The 17,426-nt window shown below is 43.2% G+C and overlaps 1 protein-coding gene across 1 annotated transcript in view; it reads right to left on the minus strand.

Moving 5' to 3' along the window:
* Nucleotides 1-17,426, minus strand: part of AP3D1 (adaptor related protein complex 3 subunit delta 1) — a 43,484-nt gene that overhangs the window by 11,884 nt on the left and 14,174 nt on the right. The window contains exons 3-19 of the mRNA XM_054290950.1: nt 16,942-17,022; nt 16,268-16,348; nt 14,352-14,459; nt 13,583-13,712; nt 11,750-11,889; nt 11,415-11,488; nt 9,717-9,766; nt 8,230-8,279; nt 7,783-7,831; nt 7,198-7,343; nt 6,336-6,484; nt 4,934-5,164; nt 2,967-3,198; nt 2,433-2,578; nt 2,167-2,308; nt 1,345-1,416; nt 486-561 (exon numbers count right to left, since the gene is read on the minus strand). Of these exons, the coding sequence (XP_054146925.1) occupies nt 486-561; nt 1,345-1,416; nt 2,167-2,308; nt 2,433-2,578; nt 2,967-3,198; nt 4,934-5,164; nt 6,336-6,484; nt 7,198-7,343; nt 7,783-7,831; nt 8,230-8,279; nt 9,717-9,766; nt 11,415-11,488; nt 11,750-11,889; nt 13,583-13,712; nt 14,352-14,459; nt 16,268-16,348; nt 16,942-17,022 (1,957 nt within the window). The remainder of the gene's footprint in view (nt 1-485; nt 562-1,344; nt 1,417-2,166; nt 2,309-2,432; nt 2,579-2,966; nt 3,199-4,933; nt 5,165-6,335; nt 6,485-7,197; nt 7,344-7,782; nt 7,832-8,229; nt 8,280-9,716; nt 9,767-11,414; nt 11,489-11,749; nt 11,890-13,582; nt 13,713-14,351; nt 14,460-16,267; nt 16,349-16,941; nt 17,023-17,426) is intronic.

A 17,426-nucleotide genomic window follows, 5' to 3' on the forward strand; every position in this document is an offset into this window, starting at 1 on the left:
GCATCCAAACATTGAGATTTTAAGGAGAATTGGTGACATTGCTGCTGTACTTGTAATGTAAAGAACTTTATCAACAGCTTTTCTGTGCTGTATCCAACCACTCCTTAGATACACAACCACTTTTGATAACTGAAACAAGATATTCAAACAGTATCTCCACCATTAGATTCTATTTCATGTCTCCTCCATCAGACCTCCAAGATATTTTCAAGGTGACTGCTCCCACACAGAACAGTGGTTCCTCTACATGTTACAGACCTGGCTGCATGACATTCCTAATCACAGAATTATTTCTAATATTATCTTGAAAGGAACTCAGACTGCAAAGTACTATTTCCAAATGTAAATTAAGGAGATATATTTAAGACTCTAATGGAAGTGTGCTCCTTGCCCTTCAGAACCTCAGGTTAAAGATCTAAGAAGGAATTATGACTTTTGCTAAACTGAATTTCTTTAATTAATTTTAAAAGATTAGCTGTGCTTACCTGGAACTTTTAATGGGACAGAAAGGTCAATCTGAACCACAGGAATATGTTCCACCCCTGGAGTGTCTTGGTATCGCTGGGAAAAGAAAGATTTGTTACTTTCTGAGCACCGCCAGCACAAATTTCTGTAAATAGAAATATTACAAAACATCAAGCAGCTCAAACCCTTAAGTGAACATTTTAAAAGATAGGAATGGAACAGCTTGTTAATAATTCTGTGTCACAGCAGAGTGTCTTTTAAAGCCAGTTGATAACCATTATTATAAAGGACCCTACTCTTAGCTAGTTTTTTAACCCCACTACTGCCCTGAAGAATTACTGCAGCTCCCAGAATGAAGAATTACTGCAGCTCTCAGAATGAAGAATTTTTGGTTTGTTTTATTGCTAGTAACTTGCCACTTCAGAAGATAAATTTGGAGATTGGAGTTGAGGAATATGGGGCAGTCCTTCAGATATAGAGAGATATAGAGGGAATAAAGCAAGTTCTTTCCCTGAAAAAGGTGTTCAGAGAACACAACAACTTCCTGATCCACAAAATACAGTGTGAGTTCCAGGGTCACCCTCTGCAGGGCTCTGAGTGAGGTGCCTGGGGAAGTGAGCACTGCCATGATCCAGGGCTGGGACAAACTGCACAGACTCTCACAGGCTGCCCTGGGGGTACCAGGTCACTCAGGAGATTCTCAGCATAAACAGGAGTTATAAAAACAGTTGTGGGCAGCCACTCCAGTCCATGCATTATAAAGTGGTCAGAACTGCAGGGGAATATCAGAATGTGCCAGAGGAGGCTGCAGCTCTGATACTCAGGGATCCTTCCCACAATGACAGCAGAGTCCAGTGAGATATTGCAATTCAGACTCACCTTCTGAGGGGAAGGAGAGCTTTTAATATAAAATGGGTTGTTGGCCTGTTCTTGTTTCCGGGCCTCTCGACGCTAAAAGCAAAAGAGGATTTGCAGTTACAATGTTTGTTTGGAAGCAAAGAGATAAAAGACACTAAAGTGCAAAACAAAGGCTTCCTGCATTTTTGGAACAATACATAACTGCTGTGAAAAGGCAAGAGCAGAACAGCTTGTGTGTGCTAAAGCAGTTCTGAGTTAGAGACATGCTAGGATAGAACTGCAGGTACCATTACTAATTCCATCCCTGGAAGAGTTCAAGGCCAGGCTGGAAAGAGCTTGGAGCAACCTGGGATGGTGGAAGGTGTCCCTGCCCTGGGCAGGGGTGGAATGGGATGAGATTTAAGATCCCTCCTGTCCCAAGCCATTGTATATGATACTATAAGTAATATTTCTTAGAACACCATTCTTGGCTTTTTAATTATAGACTAGAGATAATAACTTGCCAGACATTAATTTTTGATGGCAATTGGAATGTTGCTGTTTTCATTTCTGCAAGGTGAGGAAGAAGTGAAGATTCATGTAACAACAGGTTCTCTCTGTGAAAGCAGAGAGGTCAGAGGCAGGAAAGGTGGGATCACTGCTGAGCACAAACATGTTTCAGTCTTTCACAGAAGCTGCTCAGGCCCATAAACATCAGCTCACATCAGAGATCAGCTTTGCTGAGCTGTGGAGAGCAGAAGGGCTCCCTGGCTACATGGAGAATCCACAGCAGCCCCCACTGCTCCAGCACCACTTAGATTACTACTGAATTATGTAGGGAAAGGCATTTTAACATTCACTCACTCTGGCCAGTTCCTCTTCATCTATTTCTGGCTGTCTGTGTCTGGAATGCCTTTGTTCCTCCTCATGAAATATTGTTTTGGGCTTTTCATCTTCAGACTCACTGTCTGATGGAGGCTCATTGATCCAAGCATCAAGGTCCAGGCTGGGAAGAATTGCAGCAAACAAACAGCTTGACTCAGTACACTGAATCTTTCAGTGTCTCTTCATATACTTTGCTTTATTATTCAAAGTTTAAATAAAGGTTTGGGAGAGAGAAGGAACTTTACCCCTCTGGAACAGGGACTTTCTTCTGTGCTTTAGGAGCCACAGGGTTCAGCTCACCAGCAAACAAGGCTATCACTTCCTCAGCTACAGGAACTTCTTTTGCTTGTAGCTTCTGAATGTATTTTATTAGCTGCAAGATGCAAGAAGCCTAAAAACAAATGCAGAAGTAGTTTCAGAGTAATATTTAACAAGCTAAGTCAACTGAAGTCAACTGAAGTCAACTGAAGGTGTTTTATTTCATTAAGGAACTTAAGAGAAGCAGCACAAACTGAGGTTTATAGCAAAGGTAAAAAGTCCATATTAAGCTTCTCTTTTAGCTGGATCCTTTTTGTGCCCTTAAGTGCCTGAATAATTTTAAAATTAAATTGTTTTGAGTGAAGATCTTGCTGGCAGCTTTCAGATATGGCATCAAACTGCAATAAGATCTGGGCTTTGTCACTGATAACAGCTGACAGAAAATGTGCAGAGCCACAGAGAACCAGAGACCTGCTCCAAGGCTTCCCATGATAAATCCCAAAGTCATTTCATCCTCTTACCCTCTCCTGAACCTCCAGATCTGCACTCTGCACAAACTGAGGCAGGCGCTCGATCATCAGCTGTGTGATTTCCTGAGCTGCCTCCTTTTCCCCAGCCTGCTCCTTCTGCTGCAGGATGGATGCATAGAGCTTCACCATGTTCTGCACATAAACAGCCTGGATGTGGCCTGGCAGGGTGGTCACTTTGGGCCTCAGCATTGCTTCCAGGGTTTGGTTTGCTTCCTCCAGGTGTCTGTAAGGACAGAATACACAGATGAAAGGCAAGCAAAAATAAAATCCAACAGGCAGTGCTTAATACAAAAAAGAATATAGACCACAGCAGTTCGTTTTAACAGACCTCATGCTCTTATCTGCTCACAACTAAATGGAAGATGCACAAAAAAGGTATTACAAACAAAGCTAAGTTGTAAAATGTGACAACACTGGAAGTGTGTATTTTCTTACTTCTTGGTTTTCTTTGCACAACTTTTTTGTTTTTAAGAAAATGAAGACCTGAGCTTCACCTACAGTATGAATTTAAACTGGAGCCAGTGTTCAGAGTGGCAATTAGAAGGAGACACCAAATTAGCTGGTAAGAGGAGATTCCAGTCCCACACCTGTCCAATCTACCAGAATAAAAGCTGGGTAACAGCTCTATCTGCACAAGCAAGAGATAAAAACACCTGCAGAAGCTAAAAAAACATACTGGTACAAGAACACTGAAAATTGTACTACTGTGGGCATTGAAAAATTTTGAGCAAAAAGATGACAACTTTTAATTCCCAGGAAGATGGGGCTCTGCAAAAACCCTTTAACAAAAGCAAAATAGGGAGGAGAGAAAGAACTAATTCAAACATGGTGAGTGCACATCTTCCCTATAATATAAATGGGAGTAGACCTTAATGATTAAGAAGTTCCTTCAACATCTGAAGATCTAACAGCTTATACCTACAATACCAGAAGGACCCAAAGCTGTTGGAGAGCACCCAGAGGAGGGACACGGAGCTGGGGAAGGGCTGAGGAGCAGCTGAGGGCACTTGGCTGGTTCAGCTGCAGCCCAGGAGACTGAGGGGAGGCTCCTCGGGGGCTGCAGCTCCTCCCCAGGGCAGGCACAGGGGCAGGGGCTGAGCTCTGCTCTGGCACAGGGACAGGAGCCCAGCAAGGGCTGCAGCTGTGCCAGGCCTTGGCATGGAGCTCAGGGCAAGGTTCTGCCCCCCGAGGCTGCTGGGCACTGCCCAGGCTGCCCAGGGAATGGTGCCAAGGCTGCCAGAGCTGCAGGAGCTCCCAGGGGGGCTCAGGGTGGGGGTGTTGGGGTGGCTCTGCAGGGACAGGGGTTAAACTCAATGATCCCTGTGAGTCCCTTTTGACTCGGGATATTCCGGGATTCTATGATTCACTACTATGGCTTCCTCCATGAGTGGGCAAGGCTGGAGAGACAGGAAAATTGATCAGCTAGTTAAAAATGTCTTGGCTAGAAAGAGCTGAGGAGTCAATAGTGTGAGGGAACAAGAGAAAAACAACCACTTTGGTGGCATTAAGGCACATACTCTGAACATCTCATAAAAACATTTCAGTGATGTGGTAGATAGGGACAGGCGTTCGGAAGATCTCGCGATGTCATGGAAAGTAGCAGGATTCCTCTCCCCCTAACGCCTAGTGATAAGGGATCACCCAAGAATGCAGACCCCCCCCTAACACTAGTAACTTTCCACTCCTTATTAACCAATTACAGTAAGGTAAAACCCCCTGACATAGAGAAAAACCTCCCAGATTATAAAACCCCACGAGACGGGGCAATAAAAGCCTTTAGACCGTCCACCATATTGGTGTCTGCGTGGGTCTTTGGCCCGAGGGACCCTGGGCAGTGGGTCGCTGTGCCGTTTCCTCAGAACCAAGTCGCCTTGCTTTGCATCAGAAGGCAACACAGTGACCAAAAGCTTTGCCCAGCAGCTGCCCCTCAGAGCACACCAGGCTGTGCCTGCACTTACTCAGAGAACTCCCCGCAGATCCAGGCAGCAGCATAGAGCACCTCGCAGATGCCGTTCCTCTGGGTGTTGCTGGCGATCAGGTGGGCGTTGTCCAGCAGCATGGCCATCTGCGACACCGCGAACTTGCGGATGGCCTTCACCCTGATGGCCACGTCCAACATCTGCGCCGCGATCAGGTGCCCGTGCCTCGTGCCCTCCAGCCGGGTCAGCTCCACCAGGATGCTTATGTACCTGTGGGAAAGGGGAAGGGATGGGTGGGCATCAGAGAACAACCCTGTAAGAGCCTAAATGGCGGATGTGGGACTCCAGGCAGCTCTTCAACGTGCAGTTTATTCCATCCAAGATGTTTCAGCAGTGACAGAGCCTGTGCCTACAGCTGGGAGCTCCAGCTCCAGGCAGGCCTGGAGACCCACATCCCTCATTTAGGCTCTTACTAATGGTGCCCCACATTGGGCACCACTTCAGAGCCTAAATGTGGGATGTGGGAGTCCAGGCAGCTCTCCAAAATGCAGTTTATTGTATCCAAGAGTTACAGCCGTCCAGGGTCATGGGTGACAGAGCCTGTGCCTCCAGCTGTCAGCTCCAGCTGCAGGCAGGCCTGGAGACCTGCATCCCTCCCTCATTCAGGCTCTTCCTAATCCCTCTTACTAATGGTGCCTGACGTTGGGCGCCACTGTAGCAGCCTGAATGAGGGATGTGGGACTCCAGGGGCTCTTCAAAATGCAGTTTATTGTATCTAAGATGTTTACAGCAGTCCAGGGTCTGGGTGACAGAACCTGTGCCTACAGCTGTCAGCTCCAGCTACAGGCAGGCCTGGAGTTCCTTTGGTTTTGGTTACCAATGCATTATATACTTTTCTTTTGGTTACACTGCATTAAATACTTTTCTTTGCTGAGCATCTTCATACAGTAGAACCAATCTATACCTTAACTATTATCTATAGCCTATCATAACTACTATAATTACCATATTTCATGTTACTGTTCTCCAATCACTAACGTACATTACAGCTTAAGCTAGAAGTTGTTTTTCAGTTTTCTTGCAGTGGAACATTCTGAGACCTTTTTTCTACTTGCAACTTTGCTGACTTGTTTGCCTGTGCTCTCTTTCTGCTTGGTAAAAACATCTTCTTGTTTGAGGTGAGTTTATCCCTTGCTGTAAGCCATAAAAACCCCTTCTAACTAACACACCCTTTGCCTCCTCGGTTATCCAGTAAGACTGGCTCTGCAATTCTTTTCTTCTAGATCAAAACTTGCTTCCATCTCTATTCCTTCATCAGACTCCACATTCAAAATCTTTGTGCTAAACACACATATCTGTGAGACTTTCTTGTCAAACTTTCATCCTTCCCAACACAACCCTGCACTGCCTTTGTGATGAGCTCCAAGCTGGCAGCACTGACCATTCAAAGTTGGTGATGTACTGGTAATTGGACTGGCTGCAGATGTCAATGATTTTGGTCAGCAGCTCATCGCGGTACGTCGTCCCTTCGGCTTTGTCCACGTGAATCATCAGCTTCTTCACAATCTCCATCAAGTTCTTCTTGGAGACCTGTTAAAGAGGTGGTGAAGGGTTCAACCACTTTGCTACATAGCCAAGTCCTTCCAGCTCCAGTAAAGCAGCTGCTGGCTCTTTACTGGACCTATATAATGTTCACAAGAAATCAGAACAACCTCTGTGGGCCCCAATCCAAAATGAACCTCAATATTTCTGTTAAAGAAGAGCCAGCACAAGTTACAAGGTATTTAAGCAAAGACTGGATGTGGCACTTAGTGCCATGGCCTGGCTGACAAATGGTGTTAGGTCATAAGTTGGATTTTATGATCTCCAAGGCTTTTTCCAACCCAGCTGGTTCTGTGATGACCTTCCTGTGGGAGAACTGAGGATCAGAATTACTATCAGCAACACAGAAATCCAAGAGAAAGTGACTCTTCTACTGCCAGATTAGAAAGTTTAAGAGTTTAAAACATTTTTGCTCATAAAGGAAACAAATTTAGGAGTCATTAACATCCAATGGAATTGATTTCAAAATGGGCGATTTCTAACAGGGCCTGAACTGAGAAACTCCATCCAGTCTGAATCAGAATTTTTTGAGCCCTCATGCTGAGCCAGATATTTTACTTGTCCTAAGTGCCAGAAAAGATATAGAAGTTGTAATTAAAAGTCTTGCTGTGGAGTGGGCAGAGAAATTTGCATGTTTTCCTTAAACATCACTTTCCTACAGGGTCAGTGGGGCTGCTGAGGACATAAATGCAGGAACATACCATGCCATAGAGGAGATCTAAAGCTCTCAGTCGGATGGACTCATCTTTGTCATCCAAACATTGGAGAATGAGATCCTTGTGAGACTGGACTGACTTGGGGTGCGTTTTCAGGATTTTGGACATAGCTAACAGGCCCAGGTACTTCACTGTGAAAGACAAAATAAAACTTCTTTCCAAATATAGAAACACTGTTTCAGGCTGAGCATGAAATCTTAAAGTTTAAAATTTCCCAGTATTCTTTGCAGTCACTAAAGTAAGTCAACACTCTTGCATTTTACTGTTATGCTCACTCTGCTGAAAAGAGCTGTCACTGCTTTCCAAGCAGCCAATCTATAAAAAAGGAAATCCCAGAGCATGGAAAGAACTGGTTTAGATTTACAAGACCACAAACAGCAGTAATAATTGCTGTCATTTGTTTTTAAAAATATTATTATAAAGAAGTGCTCACCATCAAAAATTATTTCCATATTAAACCCCCCAGCAACTGTTTACAGCACACCAGGCACTACAACCCCTCTGAGGCTGCTGCAGCATCTCCCCAGGGCTTGGGGGCCAAGAGCTCCATGAAGAAAGCACCATACTTACAGTTCTGGTCAGAATCTTCTATCAATATCCTCAACTTCTGCACACAGAGCTGGAAAAAAAGACCACACTATGTTTATTACAGCTCTTAATGAAAGTAAGTCTTTGTGAAGTTTACTCAATACACAAGGAAGTATCTGACCAAGACCTGAGGTCTCCAGGTGAGAGGGTTTTGTTGCATTAACAGACTTCCAAACACAAGGAACCTCTGTATGACTGTATTGATAGCAGGAAAAAAATAAAGAGTTGGGAAAACTCTCAAACTCTGCATTTTAGAGTGAATTAAGTAGGAGAATTTATATAGGGAATGCTTCAATCTGCAGGATTGCACAGTGAAGAGCACTTCAGGGAGCTGCTGCTCTAACTGCTGGCAGAGGAACACAATCCCATTTTCCCTGGCCCTTGGGACCTCCCAGCAGAGCAGAACAAGCCCCAAACCCAGGGTCCCACCTGGATACTGGCGCTGTGGTTGGGCATCCCCGAGGACAGAGAGATCAGAACTGAAACAGAAGCACAAATTCCAGTCAGAATTTCTGTGCTGGGAGTGACTGCAGCAACAACACCCAACAGCCCACACCCAGCTCAGGGAAAGATTGTTTGCCTGTTTATTGCTAAAATATTGTTTGTCTGTTTGCCTGGACTTTTGGGGGTCTAGGGGAAGGAGAGAAGGTAGTGACATAAACTTGTAATGTCATATACCATAACAGTAACAATAAGAGGGCAGGAAAAAAAAGTGTAGAAAAGGTAGAAAAAGCTGCAATAGCCAGGTCAAACTGCTCTTTTTTGCTCTCACTAGGGTTTATTTCACAGCCATCACATAACAGTCAAGGCTATTAATATATCAGCAGCTACTGTACAGCTGAATTTTTAATTGTGCACTTTCCTAATGCAATGGGATGCAGCAATGGATCCTGGAGTTTAATGTGATTAGATTGGAGCTTTAATCAAGCCAGCCATTGTTGATTATTTGGGACACTTGAAAGCTCTGGCAGCACACAGCCCCACTGCAGGAAAGGTGGGTTCACCCTGGTAACTGCTGCTGGCACCGAGCAGGTGCCATGGGCACTGTCACCTCCAAAGCTGCCAGGTGCCAGGGGCTCCTCTGGCATTTCAGGGCTCATTTGCTTGCTCTGAGTTTGACATCACCATCCCTGAGGTGTCCTGGGTGGGTGAATTCCCCCTTACCCACAGGATGACCCCACTGGATCTCAGTGAAGGGCACTCTCACCCACAAAGGGATTCCCCTCTGGGTTATTCTCACTCCCATCATGACACCTCATTCCCTGAAGGAGTAACAGTGACAGATCTCTCTTCCCTCTCTGAACTGACCCAGCACAGCAAGTTCTGCACCATTATCCAAGGAAGCCACAGGAGACAGACAGACCAACTGTGAATGTCAATAACCCTGTGCTCCACACTCTGATATTGCAGCCAAGCCTGAGCTGCAATACTGTGTTATCCCTTCTTGCCTTTGTTTTCTCTCACCCTCCCAGCTATGGAGTTCATCTCCCTTCCCCAGAAACTGAAACTGCCAATCAGTAATTCCAACTGCCTCCTCTAAGGAATTACACCCCATTTTTAAACTGCAAAGTTGCAAAATTAAAAAAAAAATCTGATCCATCATCACATCAGAGAACTTGGCAAAGAGACATCACTTGTTTTAATTCTGCTGCTGGTACATTTTGTAGTTGTAGCAACATTTAGGATCTGGCATATAAATAATCTCATTGTCTGTACCTGCCTTCAGCAAACAAAACACAGCTGTAGTGACTGTGCCTCACCCACTGACAACAAAGGATTTCAGCCCCACAGTAACACAAAATTTGCCAGGACTTCTTGCAGTTTAGAATACATTAAGAATAAAGCTTTACAGATGGTGTCAGTTGATAACAAAGTTCATCACGTTTTTTTTCTAGGTTCCAAGTTTCAGTTCTCACCTGCTATTACTGTGTTCACACATTCATATAGGAGAGACATGGCTGAGGTGCTGAAACAGAAATCAGGTATATTAAATAAGGAATAAACCAGCACACTTTGAAGAGTTGTCAGCACTATCTTGGAGCTAGTTAGCACCTTGAACTTCACAAGACATTGTCAATATTCTGCTCCATATCCCTTCAAACAGATGAAATGATTCTCACTTAAAAACTGTTGGGGGGAGGAATTTTTGAACAAATGTTTAAAAGCTCAAAAATCTTCCTGGAAAAGCACCAAGAGCACTGTGACACAAGGAATAAGGAAGGAAGTGGTTACTCAAACTCCAGTCACACAATACTGAAGCAATCTTGTCCAAGAATCAAATTGAATCCTCTGCCCAAGGTCAAAAATTGATGACAAGGCAGATGGAGAAGCTCCAGTCTCTCTGCAAGCGAGTGAGTCACGCCCCAGCAGCAGAGGACTGGGATGCAGGAACACACTTCCCATCCCTGGAAATCATCAACCCATTCCCAGTGCCTGATTTCCCCCAAACTCCAATTCAAGGCTGCTTGTGCCAGCTGAACACACAGAGCAGTTCTGAGATTGCAGAGGTCCCTACAAAGCCCGATCTGTACAAGAGGGAACCAGGAACCTGCCAAGCCCCAAAGGAGCAGGCTCCAAGCACGGGGCACAGGGAAGGAGCAGAGCTCCAGTGGCACAGTGATGCCCTGAGGGTCAGCTTGGGATGCTGAGAACCAAAACCAACATTTCTGCTCCCTGGGTACTTGGTGAGACAGCTCAGGGTGCTGAGACTCATAATGAGACCCAAAATGACTGAATGGAGACCAAGCCAGAGGTTTCAGTCCCCACAACTCAGAATTACTGATGTGGGAGCTGGGATTGTCCATCTTCCTGCTTTTTCTGGTGGGTTGCACCTATTTGTTACTGTTGACAACTCCCTGGAGGTACCTGCTGGTCTGTTCTGAGCCTGCCTTAAAGGAACATGAGGATGGACAGAAATCCTCTGGCTAGAGCTGCTCTCAAGGCCACACAGATTTCTGCTTAAAATCTTGCTCTGTCACTCAACAACTCCTGCATAAGATCACACTTCCTCTTCATATCAGGGAGAATCCATGTGCTCCCCCCAAGGCATCTATTTCCTGATTTCAGTTCAGAATTAGAACCACTACACCACCACAAACCAGCAACAGACAAGGGACAAGGAAATAACTTCAACTTTATTTAATCTACATTTAGAAGATATAAATTGTAAGAGCCTCTTTCAAAACTCATCTGAGCTGCCAAATGCATGAGAAAGGGCTTTAATATATTCCTTGTCATGCTGCTTTGGTGGGTAAGGCACTCCCAAAAGTCAGGAATCAAATGTGTGAGGTAAATAGGAGAGGCAAATACACAGCTGAGCCTTTTTATACATCCTTCACAGTCAGCTCTGGCTTGAAATGCAGTGAAAGGAAAGCAAATTGCTCCAATTTTCATCCATCCATTGAAGGAATTCATGCTGACAGGCAGACACCCAGAGATTTTCCTTGAAGGTATTTTACCCCACTCAGGTTTTCCAGAAACAACCCTTACCTAAGAATATCTTTTGATACTTGAAGCCAATATACCAAAAGTCAATAAAAAATTATAAAATGTATTATCATCCCAGCTACTGACCCACCCACCAGGCCTTCCCCAGCAGGATGTGTCACACAAACCTGTGGATGAGGTTGGTCAGGGGCTCAATCAGTTTCTTTCCCAGTCTTGGTTCTAATGGAGTAAGAGCACCAAACTATTTCAATAAGAAGAAAAGTGAGTTAATAGCTGCTTTTCAACAGCTTCAAAACATTATGTAAATTGCAGCTCACTGTATTTAAACCAAGCTATATTAACATATTTTTCTCTTTGGTTACATTCAAACATTAGAAGATATTCCTGGTTTCTTTTTATTCAGATTGAATGGTAACTATGCCTCCCAGCAAGAAATCCATTTTCACACCCAAGGTAATTTAATGAGAACCCTAATCCTGTAAACAAAAAGCAGAATACTTGCCAGTTTTATAATTTTAATGAGAACCCAATTATTGGTTGACGACGTCATCAGCTTGAAGAAGAGGGGAGCAAGGGAAAGGTAATTCTTGGGATTGCGTCGAGCCAGCTCACAAATCACATTGACTGCAGCAGACTGCACACCTGGGCAAAACAGGAGGGAGAAGCACAAATCTCATCAATGCCTTTATTGGAATTGAAGTTTCTGGTGCACAACCCCCACACCAAAAGCAGCTGAAGCTTCAGACCTGTGTGTGCAATGGTTTGGCCTCATTCCCAAGCCTGAGGCAGTAAATACAGGGATGCAAAAGCAAACTGAGAAAGGGTTTTATTTAATTCTGGCTGTTTTCTAAAATAGCAGCAAGCCAGGTATCTGCTTTGGTCCAGCATGAGAAAAACCAGCACACTGCCACATCCCTGCCCTGGACTGTGGAGAGCTGGTTGTGGCACACAGACAACACAATCAATAATCAGCCAACAGAAAGTTTCCAATCACTCCTGACTTCTCTGATATGTATGTCACAGACATCTTTTGTGGAAAATCCTTTCTTTAGGATTTTTCCTTCTTCTGGGAAGCTGAGGCCCTAGAAAGAGAATGTAAACAATAGTTGTCTGCTGCTGTGGAATGTAAGAGGTGCACCTGTAATTAGTCCATGTTGCTTGTGTACAATTAAGAACCAATCAAAGACAAGCTTTCTCTGAGACAGTATCAGAGAGAACTCCCTTGTTTATTGATTCCTATTCAATTCTTAGCTTAGCAGCTTCTGAACTTCTCTCTCTATTCCTTTTAGTGTAGTCATAATGTAACATATATAATAAATTAATAAATCCAGCTTTCTGATCATAGAGTCAAGATTCTCGTCTATCTCTCTCACCCTGAAAGACCCTTGCAAGCCCAATAACATATGTATTATTTAAAAATGTTTAAATACAAAACAGAAATAATTCCTTAAGCAATCTGACTGGACATGTTCACTCCCTTCTCATTGCTCAGCCCCTGACAGGGGTTGTTGTCAGTTTGGAATGTTTTGGTCTAGACTGGCTGGGTGTCCCAGCACAGAGCAATCCTTCACTCCACAAAGCTCAACAGGCAATTTCTTCCTCTCTCTGCAGGTGAGGGATTTTTCTTTCTTTAATAACATTGTCCCTGGAAGATAAATATTCCATGCCCACAATAAAACAGTTGGGAAATGCAATCAAATTTCTCCCTGTAATTGCAGATACAAATCAAGTGGAGATCAAATACACACCACACACAGAATTCCTAAAACAAGTGCAGTGAGGGAACAGCAGCACCTCCTAAAGACTGAGCAAATATGTGAATATGTTACTGAGCAATTGCAGATTTCCTGTGCTGCACTGACAACAGTCCTGAGGGGTCCAAAGAGCAATCTAGACCCAAATAAATAAAAAATGCACTTAGGAATGCTAAATAATTTTAACTGTGTCCACTGCAAGTCAACAGTTGTGGCTTGCTAAAAAAGCATAAGTAGTAACAAATCCAGAACCCCAAACCCTGAAATCAACTGAAATATTTTCAACAGCCAAGTTCAGTATGCACCAATCAGGAAACTTTAAGCTGCTTTGTCCATTAATGTTTAAGCCACTGATACATTTTCAGTAGCTCTGGGTTTGAAGAAATGGACATTTTAAAGAACTTATTTTTAATATGGTAGCACCCATCAAAACTCTCCTATGCTCACCTACCCTCAAGACAGGGGAGTCAGTGCCCAAAAGATGGTTACAGCATTTTTCATGCACTCCTTTCTCCACAAGCTCTACAAGCACATGGATCTCCACATGTGAGATCAGAAGGAATTCACCAAAATCCACTCACCAGGATCTGGATCTTCAAGTTTCTCTTTAAGGCGAGGAAATGCAGGACGGAGGGACTCAGGGTACTTCAAAAAAACTTTGTACATGATTAACACTGCCTTCTTCCTGATGTAAGGCTTTGTGTGAGACATCTGGGAATGAAACAACTGCAGTCAGGCTCTGAGCACATCTGTGAGCTCCTGGGCTCACACTGCTCTCACCAAAGCTGTTCCTGGGAGACTCAACTGCTTCCTGAAAACTCAGCTTTGAGGCAAGAGCAAAATATTGTTATCACCAGAACTAATGAATGTATTTCAAAGTGATCCTCTTGATCTAACTACAGTCTGTAAAAGCTCCCCAGAACCACCACAAGAATGAAGCAGCACCTGAGCTCCAATCAGGATTTAAGGCAGTGAATTGCACAACTGGACAGCAAAGGAACTAATGGACAGAACTTTGGGAGGGGCTAAAGGGTTAAAAGGCAAAACCTCCACTGTGCGGGTGAGCACATGGTGGGAAAAATCCTCTGCTGCAGGTGCTGGAATATTTTCTCTATTCAGTCAGCTTTGAGGCAAGAGCAAAATATTGTTGTTTATCACCAGAACTAATGAATGTATTTCAAAGTGATCCTCTTGATCTAACTACAGTCTGTAAAAGCTCCCCAGAACCCCCACAAGAATGAAGCAGCAGGTTTCACATGTAGCAGTTCTAGATTTAAGATATTTACCAGATTTGAATAACTTAACATTATAAAATTTTAAAGTAAAGTTATTTCAACCTTATGAACTCACCAATGTCATGATGTCATTTGCCAAGTCCCTGGCAAGATCTGGAGTAACAAAACAGGACAAGCCAGTCAGTGCAACTCCAGTATCATACTGGTTAGGGCTACTCAGATCCTGAAAAAAGAGAAACACGCTCAAAAATTTAAGATCACACAGATGCTAAGAAACAACTTCCCCAGACTAATTTTGTTCAATCAACATAAATAAAGCAGAGTTTCTTCTTCATGGGAATATTTATATATCAACTACTAACACCTGCTAAACTACAGCCAGCCTGGGGTTTAATAATGGGCACAAAGAACCATAATTAAACAAGAGATGGATGACTGCAACATAAAAGTAATCAGAGAGATCATACCTTAGTGGTGTTTTGGGAATGGAAATCGTTTTGAAACACTCAGTACTTATTACAAACATATTTAAAGTCCTAAAAAACTGGTATTAAACACTAACCCTGCTAAGTCCAATTCCAAATGTCAACTTCACTGGGAACAAGCACTCTTGGTGAGTGGAGTTCCACCTTAATCTAGCAGAGAAATGAGATTATTCTTCTCCTGAGCTGCTGGCAGCACCACAACTTCCAGTCCACAAAGACAGGACACAATTTGTGTGTGGAACACATTTATTGGTCAGGTTCCTTTGGATCTATTTGTAGTCATCCTACCCAGCTCTCCATAATCTTTCAGGTCTTCCTAAGCTTAAGTCAGCCATAGTAAAATTAATTTATGAGTAAGTTCAAGTACAGACTATAAATTGTGTATCAGGAAACACAAACATGAAGGAGCTGCACAGAGCATTCCCACATGGACTGCTGAATTAAGAGTCCAGACTCACATGGATACTGAAGCTTCAGGAGAGCTAAACATAGTCAGGCCTTTGGGGTTCTGTGCCATTTACATCTCATTTTAAAACCTGCTGCAGGTGGTGGGAAATTAGAGTCTACTTTAAGAATAATGCAATCTACTTCTTAAGGAACAAAAAACTGCAATTCATCGTGGCTCTAATGTGTTTTTAGAACTGATAAATCCTTCAAATCTCAAGTTGTTGGATCAATGAAACATGAAAAGGCATGAAGAGATTTTTATCTTTTATGTAGAAACTTGGCACAAAGTGGAAGTGGCCAGTAAGTGACTGAAACTCAATAAAATAAAGAGTCCATAATGAAGACAAAAGATATTTCCATTCAGCACAGAATAGTTCCAAAGATAAAGGGAAAAGCACTAGTTCTTTAGGAAGATACTGGCTAACATCCCACTGCTCTTTTTTAAGCAAGGAAAACACATTTTGGTTCCTGGTAAAAATGGTAAAAATGTAGGCAGATCTTGCACTGGATCAGTCAAGTTTTAAAGCAGTGATACTTAATAAAAGTCAGGAGCTTAAAAAAATATCTGTAACTTCAAGAATGGGAAAACTATGCTGCAAACCAGTTAACTCCAAGTGATCAAACTCTATGAAAGTGAAAACATACGTGGGTACATAAATACAGAACAAAACTTTCCATACTTTCCTCACCATTTTTACACCCAATTCTGCCAGAGAAGTCAAAGTCTGATGCGGAATTACAGACAAAAAGATCCCTCACAAGTAGAAGCGCTGTGGAGCCATGTCACTCCTGAGCCACTGCTCATTCTACTTCAGCAATGGGGACATTTTCCCTGCCTGTTACAGTCTTATAAGCACTGCCTAGAGACCAGTAAAGTTATTTCTGTCCCCATTCTCTGTGCTGAACAAACACAGAGCTGGCTTGAGACAGCACAGGGAGGGATGTGCACAGCTCCTGAGTGTTTCATTAATCCCTCTGCTTGTGGAACAACAGGAAACTGCAAATCAAGAATTCTACTGCAACACCTCTGTATTCCTCATGGAGAAATACTCAGTACAGATGTGAGAGTGCAAGAAGAAATGAAGAACTGAACATTTACCTTTCTGATCTGATTAGTTGTCAGCATAATGACATCAGTCCCTTCATGAAAGCACTGGGAGGCAGCCAGGTAACCAATGCGCTGGGAGAAGGCAAGGAGGAAAACAAGGTTTGGTTTTAAAGTCAATTTAGACAATGTTTAGGTGGAAAACAACTGGTGGCTTTATAAGCAATATTAAAAAGGTGAATGAGTAGGTTTTATAAGCAATATTAAAAAGGTGAATGAGTAGGTGATGAAACCCCCCTCTAGAAAAGGGGGTTTACATCAAAAAAGAGAAAATTCAGACAAGTAATGTTCCACTGATCATTTATCTGTCTTAGGGATAATAAAACCACCTTCTCTATTTTATTATAACACAGTTCAGTGACCACAAAGCTGCAGAAATAAGGTAGGATTGGCTACTACAATTATTTTGTTTGCGTTGACTCCTGAGTTTCAGGTATAAAGCCCCATTAGGGAATAATTTCTTAGGAAGCAACATTCCACCATGTTTGGTGAGAAAGGTCTGCAACAGAACATAAAATAAATCTCTCAAGAAAAATTATAAAGCTATTAGAGAACAAAAAATGCTTGGTACTAAGAATCTCAGGTGGTTTTCACATAAAATTACCCTGGCTTTTCACAAAGGGTATCTGACAGCTTGGCCAGGACAGCTGCATTTACAGAGAACTCACCTTGAATGTAAACTTGGAAGCACTCATAACTTCAATAATGTTGAAAGCAGCCCAACTGATGTCATAGCCCAGCATCTGTAACTGTGAGCAGAGAAGCCAAGATAAACCTCTGAAATACAGATACTCAAGGAAATAGGTCAAGACAAGTCCCAAAATTGAACATGCAACAGAAGTCTGAAAATGAAACTGCAAGCATCACAGGTTTATGAGCAATGTACCACTCACCACTGCACCACCCACAGTAAGTGAAAGACATCACAAGTTTCCAAGAGTTTGCATCAGTTCCAGGCTGCCCAGAGCAGCTGGGGCTGCCCCTGGATCCCTGGCAGTGCCCAAGGTTAAGCTGGATGGGGGTTGGAGCACCCTGGGACAGTGGAAGGTGTCCCTGCCATGGCAGGAGGATGAGCTTTAAGGTCTCTTCAAATGCAAATCATTCTGTGATTCTATAATATGCAGTTACATAAGCACTGGTGTGAGTGGGTTTC

The sequence above is a fragment of the Melozone crissalis genome, unplaced genomic scaffold, assembly GCF_028551555.1.
Source record: "Melozone crissalis strain CALT ecotype California unplaced genomic scaffold, PUWL_Pcris_2 ptg000088l_1, whole genome shotgun sequence".
NCBI classification, from domain to species: Eukaryota; Metazoa; Chordata; class Aves; order Passeriformes; family Passerellidae; genus Melozone; species Melozone crissalis.